This window comes from Trifolium pratense, linkage group LG3, assembly GCF_020283565.1.
Source record: "Trifolium pratense cultivar HEN17-A07 linkage group LG3, ARS_RC_1.1, whole genome shotgun sequence".
In the NCBI taxonomy this organism is placed as follows: Eukaryota; Viridiplantae; Streptophyta; class Magnoliopsida; order Fabales; family Fabaceae; genus Trifolium; species Trifolium pratense.
In genome coordinates this window covers 797,969-812,539 of record NC_060061.1, presented here as the reverse complement: position 1 = coordinate 812,539, position 14,571 = coordinate 797,969, and the positions used below count along the sequence as shown (strand labels likewise).

Here is a 14,571-nt window from a genome sequence, read left to right as displayed (position 1 = left end):
TTATGAACCTTATAATAACATTGAAATTGTATAAATAATATAATTAAACACTAGTTAAGGTTTTCCAACTTCTTCTTTTTTTCACAAAAGGAAACTCAATTCATTTCATTAATCAAATAGCTTTCAATACAACGAGAAATCGACTCAAAAAGACGACGACTAGACATAGAATAGGCCGCCCTTACTAAGAAGTGAACAACTCTATTCGCTTGTCGCTTTACAAACTTGAAGTTAAGGTTTTCCAACTTAACCTTTACCAATATTGTCAAATTAATTGAGCTTAGGCCCTCATCATTATAAAAAAAAATATTGCTTGTTCAAAAAAAAAAAATTTGTCAAGAAGAATTCTTTAATAGGCACAACCATAAATGTGATTTGTTGGGCACACACCCAAAAAACATAAATATAAAAATAAAAAATAATTAAAGTAATATAATTTGATGTGACTATTTTATTTTTCTTTTAATTTTTTTGATTTGTGTGTCAAGTAATACTTAAACATGCTCTGAATAATAGCACAAGTTCAGAATTGTATAATCGAGTAATTGCAATATAATCCCCACAAAAAATGTCAAGCAATAACCTAATCGGGTAATCATCGTTGTTTAGTCCTCAAGAGCAAATAAAAAAATCACGCCAATTTACTTATAACCCAAGAAACCCAGTGATATTAATTACTTCTTTTAACAAGAAGTAAACAAAAATACAAGTTACTCATAACCTGTTGACTAGATGAACATATATTCCCTTCTGTATTTTCGGTATACTATTGGAATTGGAACTTTGGCCTCCACGCCTGCTGCTGCGGACCTTGACGAGCTTTCACAGGTACCGTTGGAGTTGAACCATTGAAGCTTGCTTCTTGCTTTGAGGTTGAGCCATTGGAGCTTGCTCCATGCTTTGAAGTTGAACCATTGGAGTATGCTCCTTGCTTTGAAGTTGAACCATTGGAGTATGCTCCTTGCTTTGAAGTTGAACCGTTGGAGCTTTCACCTTGCTTGCCATTTTGAAAACGATGCCGTGACCTTGGGTGGGGGGGTACCCCCCTGTGCAACTGTGGCTGTGGCTGAGTTGGAAGAGAGTAACCACCAATGTGATTTGGAATAGCAGGCCTAACATTATAATTTGGAATGACAGGTCCGACAATAAGTCTCGACACATGTGGTGGTGCTAATTGAGTCAGAAGAGAACTTTGGTTCTGATTTTGTGACATGAGTAAGCTGTATGTCTTTAGAAATGCTTCAGCTATCTTTTTCAGTTGTCCTGAGCTGACAGACCTTGCTGAATTTTCCGGCTGCTCAAAAGGATCCTCAACCTAACCAAGTAAAATTCAAATACAATATATTCAATAGCAGAGCGGGAAAAATCGTGCATGATAAAATATAGAATTTTCCACATTGCGTTGACTGAAGAGGGAGGAAAAAGGAACCAATATTTTGTAGAAGTAATTAAATAAAAACCATAATGTCACAAAAAAGTGAAGAGAAAGATATTGTTAAAGTGGGAAAAGCATTACCAATACTGGGCAAGTCTTGGGCAACCATCTCATGTTGTCTTTTATCTGTTCCCATTGTCCAGTATAAGTGCAAATTCCGATCTCTGAGGCCCATGAATCTATCTGAGCAAACTGTAGGAACATAAAGCATGTTGTGATCACAAGAGGGCAATGCTATAGATTGAGGAAATTCATACCAAATGTTTGCATTTCATAGAAGCACACAATATCTACCGCTACAACTTTTAATTGGTATTTAACAGATTAGGGGAAAAGACAGGTAGTCTAAAAAATATCAACTATGAATTTACCTTTTTTAGGAAATCAATAAAAAGTTCAGGTAAAGATTTTCTGTTAATTGACCTCGACTTCTTTATGAACCTGTTTATGTTAGCCTCACAGGTTTGTGCGATAAGATTCTCTGCATCAGCTCTAACACCTGCAGAAATTACACCAAGACAATGGTTATACAAGAACTGATAATGGATTATAAATTATACCTAACTCAGCCCTAAAAGCTAGCTTAAAAGACAATGATAAGTTGTGCGCATTTACAGACTTCTTAATGTTGAAGCATGCACACAACCTGAACATCTAAAAGTAAATATTTCATCTATATGTTTCATGCTTGAAATCAGAGATGAAATGTACCTCTCAGCTCATCAACCATATTGGTAGGGTATATATCTTTCAGTGGTGGTAAAATTGCCGGAACACATGTCTGAAAATGAAAGAAAGTGTTGCATGCATCAGAAGACGAAGACCCATTTATTATTCGCAGAAGAAAACAGACAGCTAAAACATATTAAAGCGGAGACATCAACTATTTCAGCTAGATGCAAATCTTCAAACTGCACCGAGCACCCAACAGTTTTCTCAAGACTAAGACTCTGAAACCAAGTGATTGGGCTCAAGTTCTTATTGAGTTTCAGTAAAGGTCAAATCATCAGAGTACCCGAGTTCGAACCCTAGTTAGAATAATCATTGGCCATACTTTCATTATCTTCTGGCTGAACTCCGGATTACCAGAGTTCTTTTCTCCCGGAACTGAGGGTTAAAAAAAAGACTTCAGAGTTCAGAGATTGAAGGTACTATCTGACAAATAATTGAAGGTCTTACTTCATGTAGGGAGGGAGATGTGAAAGAGAGTACACAGAAAATGCATTAGATTCTAGCAAAATTCCAATCCAAAATAAATAAATAAATAACCTAAATGATAATAAGCTTATAAATAAAATATTTCCTAGAATTTGCTACATTGACCACCCCCTAAAAAAAAGCAAACGCTCTAATTTAAGGAGAAAAAAATATCAGCACAAAAAGAAATGTGCAAAAGCAGAGGTACCTGAAAGTGAAAGATTACAAGTAAACTGAGCGTAAAGGAGTTGAAACTTCCAGTCTTAGAGTTATTGATTTTATGTGCTTTGGCCCATTGCTTAACCTACACAAACCAGAAAGAATGAATCAACCCGAAGCAATCGCTAGCCTAGCAACCCTACTTCAGCCACAAGAACATACCACTAAAACCAGATCATGAAAGCGGCCATCTATCTTGTTGATCCAAAGCAAAAATTTAGATTTCATTAGGCCCGGCAGATTATTGATCGAAACATCACAAGATATGCCTTTTCGGACACTTTTAAATTTTAAAATTGGAACTCTTGCATTTGGGATGAGCTGAAAGTTCATGCATCCACCTGTAAATTAGCGTTATTACCAAATGTATTAGGACATACAAATAAACTTGCAAATTCCATGCATCTTTTTGCTGATTATGGTTATAAGACTCCAAAGTAACAAGAAATGTTAAGCATTTTTTTTTTGGGTGTTAACCTTCCGGTTCCTAGGGGAAGGGGGCCCTAGTAATCCGGAGTTCGGCCGCGAGGTAAGTAAAGCCTAGCCAATAAATTGTTCCACCTAGGAATCGAACTCGGGGTCCTTTGGTGAAAGATATTTTAAGCTTAATAAGCACTACTTATGGAACTCTAAACTCTAGGAAAAAATTCTTCAAATAAAATAAACCATTCAAAACCGGTACTGAAATTGACGTGGAGTGACAACAATTATTATTGGACTGAGTGGTATCATAAGTGATTGCATGGTTTTAATACTTATTACCTATGAAATTATCATGATATTAAGAACAACTCAATCTTAAATTTCAAAAGCATATTATAAAGCAATTCGTTGAGCATAAAAGATCATTCATCCCAGTTTTCTATCTAATTCCTGAAGCGAAATTTCCTTCTTTAAATCAACTCAATAAAAGACATATCTGTTACATCAAACAGACAGGACAGAAGTTTGAACTCAAGTCATCTCTACATGTCTTAATTTTCAACTATCCTACCAATTTCAAATATATTTTTAAAATTACTTGGAAAGAACATTTCAAGGTGAATTAAAAAACCAAATTTGTACCAGCACAAGTCACTAATAAGTGCTCTCTAAAATAGATGAATAATATACATATGTTATTTGTATTAGTAAATCTAGTAGAGTATGCATAATAATAATAATAATAATAATCATGAGTTGACTAAAGAGTGGTTTGCATTCCTCACAAGTCACAACAACTTCATGGGTAATTGTAAAAGTTCATTGATTTTTTATTTTCATTTCCATGAAAAAATTCAACTAAGTTTCTCACCTAGAGCTTCAGATATGGGAAGGTGAAAGAGAACATGCCAAACATGAAAATAAATGGATGTTCTATATGGTTAATGTTGAGTGTTAAGAATAATTATAATAAGTTACTAGTGTTTAGTCGTATACGGGCTCAGTCCACATGTCTTTCTTATGTAGAGTACTAGTATCTTAACCTAGAAATATAAAGACAAGGGTCACTACACATTGAACTGTATTCCATTACAGTATATCATGGCTCCTCCTCTCTTTCTACTCACTCTCTCTTTCTAGGTTGAGATACCACATCGACTAGGAATATGGCAAAAGTAGTCATTATAAGGTTCGGACAACCCTCACCTCTTAAGCTGGCTTTTCGGGTTGAGTTAAGTTTAAAGCTCAAATTCTTAGATGGTATCGTCGGAGCTTATTCTAGATCTATCGTTGGATCACCAACATTGTCCATGCTCCAAAACTATAGCATTGGGCATGAGGGGGTTTGTTGGAAAGCTGCTTTAGTTACGGTACACAACTAGCAGCCTTAACTGCTGCAACTTTGGGGTATGTTTAGTTTGTAGGGTTGAGTCAGACCTTATTTGCAAATTCTAAGAGTTAACAAAGACAAAAATTTTGTACCAACTTCCACATGACACAAATTTCTAGTGGAAGAAAATTACCTCTCATTCTCAAAGCTTGTAGAAAATTTACCAGCAATGTTTGTTTTTGTTTTCTCCCAGCAGATCCAATGTGGGAACCATTTAATAACTCAATTGAAATATCCAAGTCACCCCATCGCGTGAAGAGATTAGACACAAATGACCCAAATGGTTCAACAATTGCTCCTGTTCCAAAAATTGAGTAGAAGTGCGATTATTCTTAAATTTCATGTCTGAAAGAAAAACTATTTGCTCACTGATGAATCTTGTATATTCAATTATGAGTATAATATAATTAGTGTCTGCATGGATCTTTGTTCACCATATACAGAAAACATGTTTTTAGTTGGTCCTGGAAAAGCTAGATTAGATTAGTCATAAGCTTTTAAGGTTCAAACCAGCCAAAATACTTATGCATAGACATTGTAATATATCCCCTACGGAATGAAATACAAACAAAAAGGATCCTAAAAGTCAAATGCATCTGGTCCAAATTTTATTTTACTTTTTGGATCCTTTGGCTTATATTTCATTCCAGAGCAAGTAAGATAATTTTTTTTTTGAAAACTTGGTATCCGGCCTTAGGACCGACTAATCCAAGGGGACCAATCCCACCGCCCACTTGCGGGGGCCCCATTTAAAGCCAGAGTTTTTTTTGCTCTGTATGGACTTAGCCCACCGAAATTGGCACCAGTGGGAATCGAACCTGAGACCTTGAGAGGAGCATACTCCAAGGGCCCAAGCCAACACCACTCGACCAACCCTAAGTGGGTTAGCAAGTAAGATAATTAATAAGCATAGCTCACAAGTAAGATAATTAAAACCTTAAATCACATTTCAAATCCTTATATAAATTTAAATTCATTCATTAGCATAATCGCATAAACGTTTCAAAGATCGTAGACTATGCGATTCAACGACTAACAAAGGCAATTCCACCCTATTCAGCCAAAATAGGATTATTTGTATACTCATAATCGCCAAGGGCAAGCATTATTGTAAAGTTGTGGGATTTTATAATTCAAATCGAGATTTTAACTACCATGTTCCAGAGGTATCAATAAATTTACTAACCCTTTTTCCTTGCTTATCTCTAGTGTTAAACAACACAAATTCAAATACATTTGAAGGGGCAGAAACAAAACTTTTAGAAGTTTACCTCTCAGGCTTTCCACAGATTCAGCAGTGCTTCGCAAATCATTAATAATTGCAACCCGTATCTCCCAATCTTCTTGTGAGGGTGTGACCGTCCGAAGTATATCATTTAAAACAATGCCCAACGTATTAGGTGTACTCATTTTCTTTCTCTCTGTAACCGCCAATAGCAGTTAATGTATCAATGACGACAATGGTTTGCAGAACTAAGTGAACAAAATGAAAGCAAGAGGATCACAAATCTACAAACATATGCATTTTGAAACACACATCATATACTTTGAAATCCCTGGAGCAACATCCTTGACCTGATACAATTGTTCATAAAGTTAAAGACTGAACTATGTGTGCGGATCTATTCCATTCAACATACAGTTAAACACTTAAACATGAAAACTGACATAAGTATTTACACGGATGAGAATATAAAATCACTTTCACAATTGATAATTCATAAATTTCCTTAAAAAACAAATCTTTTTGGTTACCACCCGTGATACCAACCCTAAAAGATATCTAGCCATAGGAAATTTAAAAGACAAACAATTAATATGATGTTTATTTCGTATTTAGGGTATTAACCTGAGCATCAAGCACAATCACAACTAGCTACTTTTTTTTTTTTGACAGAACACAACTAGCTACTTATAATCCATAAATGACACATAATTATATCTAAGTTATCAAACACAACATTAGAGAATTAGGAAGTTTGAAGTACAAGCGTTATGACAGAATGAGATAATAAATAGAATCTTAGCACAATGAAGAAGAATGCACACAGATTTTACATGGTTTGGTCAATGTGACCTATGTTCCCACCCGCATTAAGAGGGTTTCTTACTTCTTTTAGGTAAATAGATAAAGAGAGCCGCACTGATACTTTGAGCAACCCTAGTAGCCCCTTATCATACTGACTCGATATTACAAGGAATATATATCAACGGGTCGATTCAAATTGTTGTTCTTAATATTTTGCGCTCCAAAAAATTGGGCCAGGTTGTCCATTAATGTGATTCAATGCATCTCGACACAAAAAAAAACTATATAGCACAATTACAAATAGCTACCTATAATGCAGAATTAACAATGCGGTTCGGTCCATGTAATCTACGCCCATGGGCAATAAGAAAGTTTTTTCTTTTAGGAAAACAGATAGGGTGTTGCAACGATACAATGAGAAACCCTATTACTCCCTTATTGTACTGGTTCAAAATTATAATGAATACATAAATACAGACAATAAAGGAGTTTCTTCTTTAGGAAAACTGATATAGAGCGACACAACGATACAATGAGAAACTCTCTTACTCCTCAATCGTACCGGTTCAAAATTAAAATGAATACATAAACACGGTCCCAATCCCATTGTTACAATTCGGATTGTCCCAATATGATCCAATGCATCTCAACACAAAAAGGCTATCAAATATCAACACTATTTGATTTGTGTCCGTGTTCCGCTCTCTTCTATAAATTCTTATGAAAACCAATAAGCTTGTCACATTAACATGATTCCTTACTCTCTCCTATAAACCAGTGTTATCGAAACCTGCCACGGCAGATATCAATGGCAGATTTTGGCCTCCCAGATATGGCAGGTTTTTCTGCCATAATCCACTATTGCGGTGCCAACGACCAGTATGGTGGGATTTTGGCTCTCCACCATCAACAACACTGCTATAAACAAAAATCAATACTCATGCCTAAGTAAACCACATCTAACTAAAATCATACAAACACAAAAGCAAGAGTAGAAATTACAGAATTCCACAAAACTCGTCAAAATTTTCTTACCAATTCAACCTATTACAGAAATCACAATCAGCAAGGGAACAAACCAATCAAACAGAACCTAATCATTATACCCAAAAAAAAAAAAAATATAGAAAAAGACAGCAGTAGTAAAACCGCACAATCAAGCAAATGCATACCTACATTAAGATTTGAGGGTTTTTAAGAAGAGGAAAAAGATGATTATGGAGATGAAAATTGAAAAATAAATAAAGGGTCATTGCTGAAATTCAAATTGACATTGCTATGAGTCATAAAGTAAACAACTTTACATGTGTCGGTGAGTGAGTGAGTGAGTATGACACAACAACAACAACAATGATAACCTCGTATAACATTATTGTTACTTAGGAAGAAGGGTTTTGTACTATCAATAAAAAAAAACACTTTAAAGTTTAAAGATTGATTGATTGATAGTTACCTTTTCATTCGTTGGATTTGGAAGCGGGAAAAAGGGTATTGTGTTTGTGTTATTCTTGTTCCTTTGAAATTGTTGGTAGTGTTGTTGAGTGTGATGATAATTTTGGAGCATATTCAAAAAGAGATTCTTTTATTTGGTTTCATTGGAAGAAGAGGTTAGATTCTAGGGAGAAGAAGAAAAGAAGAGGTGGTTTTCAGTAACTTTCATAGCAACTTCTTTGGGCCCTTTTTATTTGTCATCATGTTTTTTTGGGAATTTTGGTGATCTCATTAAAAAAGTGTAGTGGTAAAAAATTTAGGTTGACTTTTTAAATTGGGATTTTTTTTTTTTACAGCAATTGGAAAATTTTATTTTATATTTGCATATATTGCATATAATAATTCAATAATGATATTGTAACTAGGGGTGAAAATAATTCAATAAATATTATTATTATTATATATTATATATATATATAGATTAAAACGGGTTTGTAATACTCCGTGAGTTTAGTTTAGTTGCTAGGAATATTGCATTATATATGAAGGGCCGGGTTTGTAATCCTCGTTTTAAGAGGTTAGCCCTTAGCCGGATGCAACATCTTTTTAACTCGACTTATTAGAACATAAGTTGTACAACTTGATCGTTTTCAAACTCACTTTTAAAACACAATCAACTCATCGCAATCAACACCCCGCATCAATATATTTTTATTTAATCAAACTCTCGCATTTTTTTTTTGCAATCATCGCAATGCAAATCTTTTTAAAAAATCAACCAACACACAAATATTTTCTACCCAGGACTACGTAGCTTTGATTTCTTCATCGCACCGGAATATACGTAAGAGCAAGATACACAACTCTTGTCAAGCACAATAATAAAAACTTTTTCCTTTTATTTAAAGGGTTAAAAGCAATATTTTCACTTTGATAAATTGAATGTTAATTCGCATTTAATAATAAGCAGAAATAAACATATTTTGAAGTTAACAAAATCGTGCACAATTAATTAGAGGTAGCCGTTTGTTAACGGATGTTGTAGGATGTTAATATCTTCCCTACACATAATCGACCCGAACTCAAAATCTAGTTTAAAAGACTTTTTTTTTAAGTGTTTTTTCAATGTTTTTCCTATTTTAATAAACTTTGGGGGCGACTTCATTGTTTTCAAGCAACCCTCGAATTTTTAGGCCGCAACAACTGGCGATTTCATTGTTTTCGAGCAACCCTCAAATTTTATTACACAAAGTTAAGGCACATATTCTTTTTTTGTCAAGTAGACTAGTGGCTATAAATATCACTTTTAAGGTGAATAAGTGAGATGATCGAAGTTAGAACTCCAACCCCTTACATATATAATGCATGTAATGCTTTGTTAACTTAACTAAACTCACGAAACATAATTTAACTATTCCTTTATTTAAAACAGTATCACACATGTAATTTTAATAAAAAAATTATTAATAACACTTAAAAATTAAAATAAGAAAAGCAGTAACCTCTCTCTCTCCCCTTGTTTCACGATAACGCCATTCCTACCTTTGCCAAGCTACGTTTCATGTATGTTTTTTTCCACAATATTTGTTCCGGGTTTGATTTGATTAGGAGTAAAACACATACAAAAGCATTAAAGCAATTGCATGTTTGTTTTTTCCGCTAAAGAAATGTGGTCTATGTTTACTTAACTATTTTTTTAGATTAGTATCTCACTATCTGCGGTGGAATGAGTAAGGAATTGGAGGCTTAGGGTTGAAGTACTGACAAGAAGAAAAAATTAACAAAACATTGTAATATACTAACAACTAATAATTTTGCATTAAAAAAAAGTATTCTCACTATCTATCTATGAGCATTCATCATCATTGTGCACGAGCTATTTGATAAAATGTTTGAATTGTTGCATTTAGAAGAAAAATGTTGTACTTGTTTGGAGTGACTTTTTAAAACTATATATATGGCTTATGTTTTCACTGGTTTTTTTTTTATGTGACTAGTAATTTTATGGAAGCTTAAAGTTGTTAGTGTATTCACTCGTTTCTAATGTGGCTAATAAATTTATGGAAGCTTAGTTAATATTTTTCAATGGATAGTAGTAATAGGTAAAGAAGTAACTATACAGTCTTACCAAGTTATTATAAGATGAAGTTGCTTGAATTTAACATATCTATGTTATTAGCTTAAGCTCTAGAATAGTTTGCGTTATTAGTTGAGGAATTTTTTTTTTTTTACGGGAGTTGAGGAATTATGTTTGTTGCAATGTTATAAGGTAAAAAAAATCAAATGATAATTTAAACACGGAAAAATAAATGTGTTAGTTGTGTTAAAAAATGGATAACTAGTTCAAATATTTGGTTAATTTTAAAGTTTCTGTCAAAAATTGTAAGGTTACATAAGGGTAGCGACATCATGAATATGTCCCTCTTATGTTTTTAGACTTATACAAAACTGAAATCATGTTACTAGTTTAAGTTGTAGAATAGTTTGTGTCATTAGTTGAGAAATTATGTTTGTTGTATTGGTGTGGGACGCCATTTATTAAAAAATGGGTAATTGCTTCAAAGATTTGGTTAATTTGCTAATTCGGATTAAAAGTTGGAAATTTCACCCAAGAATATTTAGATGAGATGACACGAGTCCCTTCTAGTTTAACTAAGGTTCTTGGCTTGATCTCTGATTTGGGCATGCAACAGTTTTAAAACTTCTATGGAGAATTTGCCACTCATTTAGGTCTCACAAGACTCGAGGAATCCGTTTCTGCAGTTATTCGCAGAGGATATCTCATTTACGAAAAAAAAATAAAAAATTGGAAATTTCATACAATTTTTGCCGCCTACTTTGAACATAGACCACACATTAACAATACATTATTCCAATGTAACCCAAACATGTTATTGCAACTATTACAATTAATATTTGTGCAATCCTTCATCTCACAATAAACCCTCACAATAAAATAAAGTATACCATCAAAATGTTCATTCTACACTAAGGTCCAATTTCACACTCATTTAACCAAAATTAACGCTAAATCATATATAGAGAGTTCATACCTTAACAATGTGTTTCAAGAATTAAGAGAGTTGCAAGATTGAGACTAACGATGCTGCAACAAGTGTGAGAGACGACGACGAGAGATTATGGCGAAGAGTGAAGAAAATGATTGTTTTGTGGTGGATGGAAAACAACGGCGGTGAGGTGTGGTAGTAGATCGGGAAGCGAGGGTGAGGTGAGTGAGATACATATGAGTGAATGGTGACGCAATATATAATCACGAATTTACCCCTTTTGAAAAAAATAAATAAGGAAAGAAGATGTATTTAGTAACATTGTTATGGTATGTGTGTTGGTATTGTGTAAAAAAATTGTGTTATAATAACATTTCTGTATTTAATTTAGGGCATATAAATATTCTCCTTTTTTTTTCCTTCTTTTTTATTATTTTATATTTGAGTTAAAGAAGGACTAAATTTAAAGTCATTAAATTTGGTTTAGTGGTGAGGAGTCTAAGTAGTATGCTAAAGGTTTTGAGCTTCGATTGTCAGATCAATTGTAAATTAAAAAAAAAAATACTAAATTCAAAAACAAAGAAATTGCAAATTAATCAATTTAGTGGTTATCAACTAATAATAAGTGTCTAAACCAAAAAAAACTAATAATAAGTGTATTTTTTTTTTTACAATAACCGTATATTTTGAGCCTAACAATACTCAATGAAGTACCAACTTCACACCCTTAATTTGCCGAAACATCTAACATAGGCATTAACTTTTCGATAAGGTGAAATACATTATACATGCACACTCTCAAAGACAAACCATCTCAATATGTTACACCAATATGCACTTTCCAATTGCCACACTCCGATTAGTATTTGTTGTTAACATATTGACTCGTATTGACTCATGTGTGGTTGTTAACACGTTAACATCATATGATGTATATTGTTAAAAAAAAAAAAATCATATGATGTAATTAAAATCCATACATCATATGGTACACCATGACTCATCCTTATATGATGTAACTAGGATTGATGTAAGCTTTTTTTAAAAAATAAAATAAAATGTGAGTATAGATTCATGTAAGTAATTTTGATCAACCTTCCACTGATCTCTCAAGCTGGATAGGATCAAGATGGCAACTCATTCAACAATTTTAACTTTTAACGTTGTTGCATTTGTAAAGTTATATTAAAATCTATAACCTCTGGTTAAATCGAAAGATGTTTGAATCATCTCATGAAAATGGACCTTCATGTTGGCTTTTGTGTGCCATTCTTTGTGGCACTAGAGAAAAAAGTTGACACACATATCGGAAATTTTCATCTTCCTATAAAATTGTGGCCAAGTTTTTAAAGGCTACATAGTTATGTTAATGCTTCTATAGCTATGTTGTAGTGGCATCTGCAGGTTAAAGTTATGTAGAATATTTTTGTGGTTTTTGGTTTTAAGAAAAAAATAATCAAAATAAGATAAAAACTATCTTAACTCAATTTTGAGTATTTCTTTTTGCATCATCTTTCCTTCTCGCACGTCTCATGCGCTTCTAATTTTACTCCCTCACTACTTAACCTGCGAGTGTGTAAAAACACTTTTTTTTGTAAAAACTGTGTTCACGAGATAACTTGTGAACTGCGTTCGCATTTTAAAATGTGAACCTGGTCGGTCGGTGGTCAGAATTTCTGGTTTTTCGTAACAGTCAATGATCTTGGACGGTGTACAATTTTTATTACCTCCAGAGAGGCTGTTACAAGGCTTTAACCAATCACTCGCAACCGAAAATTCTATAGATTGAAACTTTTCTTTTCTCTCATTCACATTTCTATTCTCCCATTTCTCTTAGTTATTTCGTTGAGCTTTTTTATTTTTGTTAATTCAGTAGTAAACGGCGGTATAATCCATCGTCAGTTAATCATAACGATCTTATTATCCATCTTCTTTGACAATGATGATCGAGATCATTATGCTAATCTACGAGGGACTTTTTGAGATCTATTGGGATTTGAGATCGTTATGACTAACCGAGAAAGGTACATCATCTGGTACTCTAGTTTTCTCAGGGAGGAATTATTGAATTGTGTCCCCCAAAAGTGGCAGCCCAACCTCCATCATTTTGCACTCCATGAAATCATCTCAGCATGTGTATCAAACTTCCTCGCAGTCATGAACTGCACGCGAAAATCAAGTTTAGGAGCCTTAACATTAGGTTGTTCTTTGATCGACTTCGCATCAACCTTAGATTGTTTGTTTGCCTTGATATCAACCTTAAGTTTAGGTTCTTTTCTTGGTTTTGCATCAACCATAATAACTGGAAAAAGAAAGAAAAAAAAAGAGACATAACAGTCTCAGTATCAGAATGGTTCGCTACTTAACCACTGAACTTTCCCATAACAGTTTGTTTGATAACTAGCGAATTGTACCAGTGAAAGTTGTTTGACGTCAATGAAATTAAAAACTTCAGAAATCGAATGAGGAAGGTTTTAGAGTGACATTACCTTTGCATTGAGCTCAATGCAATGTCTGAAGAGTCCCTTGATGCTTGGATTGTGTGTTGGAAACAATATTTCGTCAAAAATGGAGTGATTTTGAAGGGTTTGGAGTGGAGAAAAAATAGTGTGTGGTGGTTGTACGAAGAGTTGGCTTCTTAACATGCGAACACATGAGGAGAGTTCGCTGCTTAACTTGCGAACTTTGTTTTTCAAAATATTTTCATGAAGGGTGGGGGAAGGGCAGGGGTGACAAAACAATCTCATTTTTACAACTCTCGCTACTTAAGGTGCAAAATCAGTTCACAACGTAAGTAGCGAGATAAGTATTTTGGTAATTTAACACCACGCGTAATATTGGTAGGAGACGTAAAAAGTAAAACTCCTCAATTTTACCCCCAACAAATTTTGAAATTGACTTTTAAAAATAAAAACAAAAAACGTTTGGTTCGAAGTAGAAGGATGGGAGGGGAGGTGAGAGAGTAATCTTGACCAAAAAAGAAGTCTCAATTATTAGAGAGATTTGATTGTTTAAAAATACGTTTTAAATTGGTAAAGGGAATATTTTAAATTGTGAGGGAATATTTTAAAAAAAATTGTTTTTAATTTTTTTTCAAGAATAAAAAACTTTTTTTAAAAAAAATGATTTAATAAAAAGAAAAAAATTTGGTCAAAATTACCCCCTCCCCTCCCCCTATTTCGAACCAAACATACCCTTAGGTGGTGGCTCCTCCCAAACAGACAACTTTTACTAGATGAGATAAATCTATCTTGCTAGAATCCATCAGAAAAGTTTAATAAATAATAATTGTTTTTCAATAAAAGGTTTCTACTTTTGGTTGCTTTAACATGTGCAATATTGCACATGTTAGACAAACCCTTATTTTTAAGAAGAAAAGAACGTCTTTGATTCTGAATACACAAGCCAAACACTTCTTCTTTACAGAAAATTGACTTTC

General features: G+C 33.6%; 1 protein-coding gene across 2 annotated transcripts; it reads right to left on the bottom strand.

Annotated features, from left to right (window-relative positions):
* Positions 1-510: 510 nt before the first annotated feature.
* Positions 511-8,428, bottom strand: LOC123918212 (protein HESO1). 2 transcript variants are annotated; one of them, XM_045970201.1, is made up of 9 exons: positions 8,147-8,428; positions 5,936-6,239; positions 4,798-4,962; positions 3,014-3,192; positions 2,841-2,936; positions 2,147-2,216; positions 1,807-1,934; positions 1,517-1,627; positions 511-1,315 (listed from the first exon to the last, which is right to left on the bottom strand). In XM_045970201.1, exons 2-9 carry the CDS (start codon positions 6,072-6,074, stop codon positions 767-769), a joined length of 1,437 nt encoding a protein of 478 aa, XP_045826157.1. In that variant the 5' UTR covers positions 6,075-6,239; positions 8,147-8,428; the 3' UTR covers positions 511-766. The 2 variants fall into 2 exon arrangements, with proteins under 2 accessions (XP_045826157.1, XP_045826156.1); XM_045970200.1 differs by lacking the exon at positions 8,147-8,428 and adding an exon at positions 7,866-8,025.
* Positions 8,429-14,571: the final 6,143 nt, after the last annotated feature.

What these genes read in the sequence shown, in the direction of transcription:
- LOC123918212 (XM_045970201.1), bottom strand. Translation starts at nt 6,074, where the DNA reads ATGAGTACACCTAATACGTTGGGCATTGTTTTAAATGATATACTTCGG. An exon ending in ATCTGTGGAAAGCCTGAGAG is followed by an intron (nt 4,963 to 5,935) that starts GTAAACTTCTAA and finishes TTTTTGGAACAG; the next exon opens with GAGCAATTGTTGAACCATTT. An exon ending in ACAAGCTTTGAGAATGAGAG is followed by an intron (nt 3,193 to 4,797) that starts GTAATTTTCTTC and finishes GCTAATTTACAG; the next exon opens with GTGGATGCATGAACTTTCAG.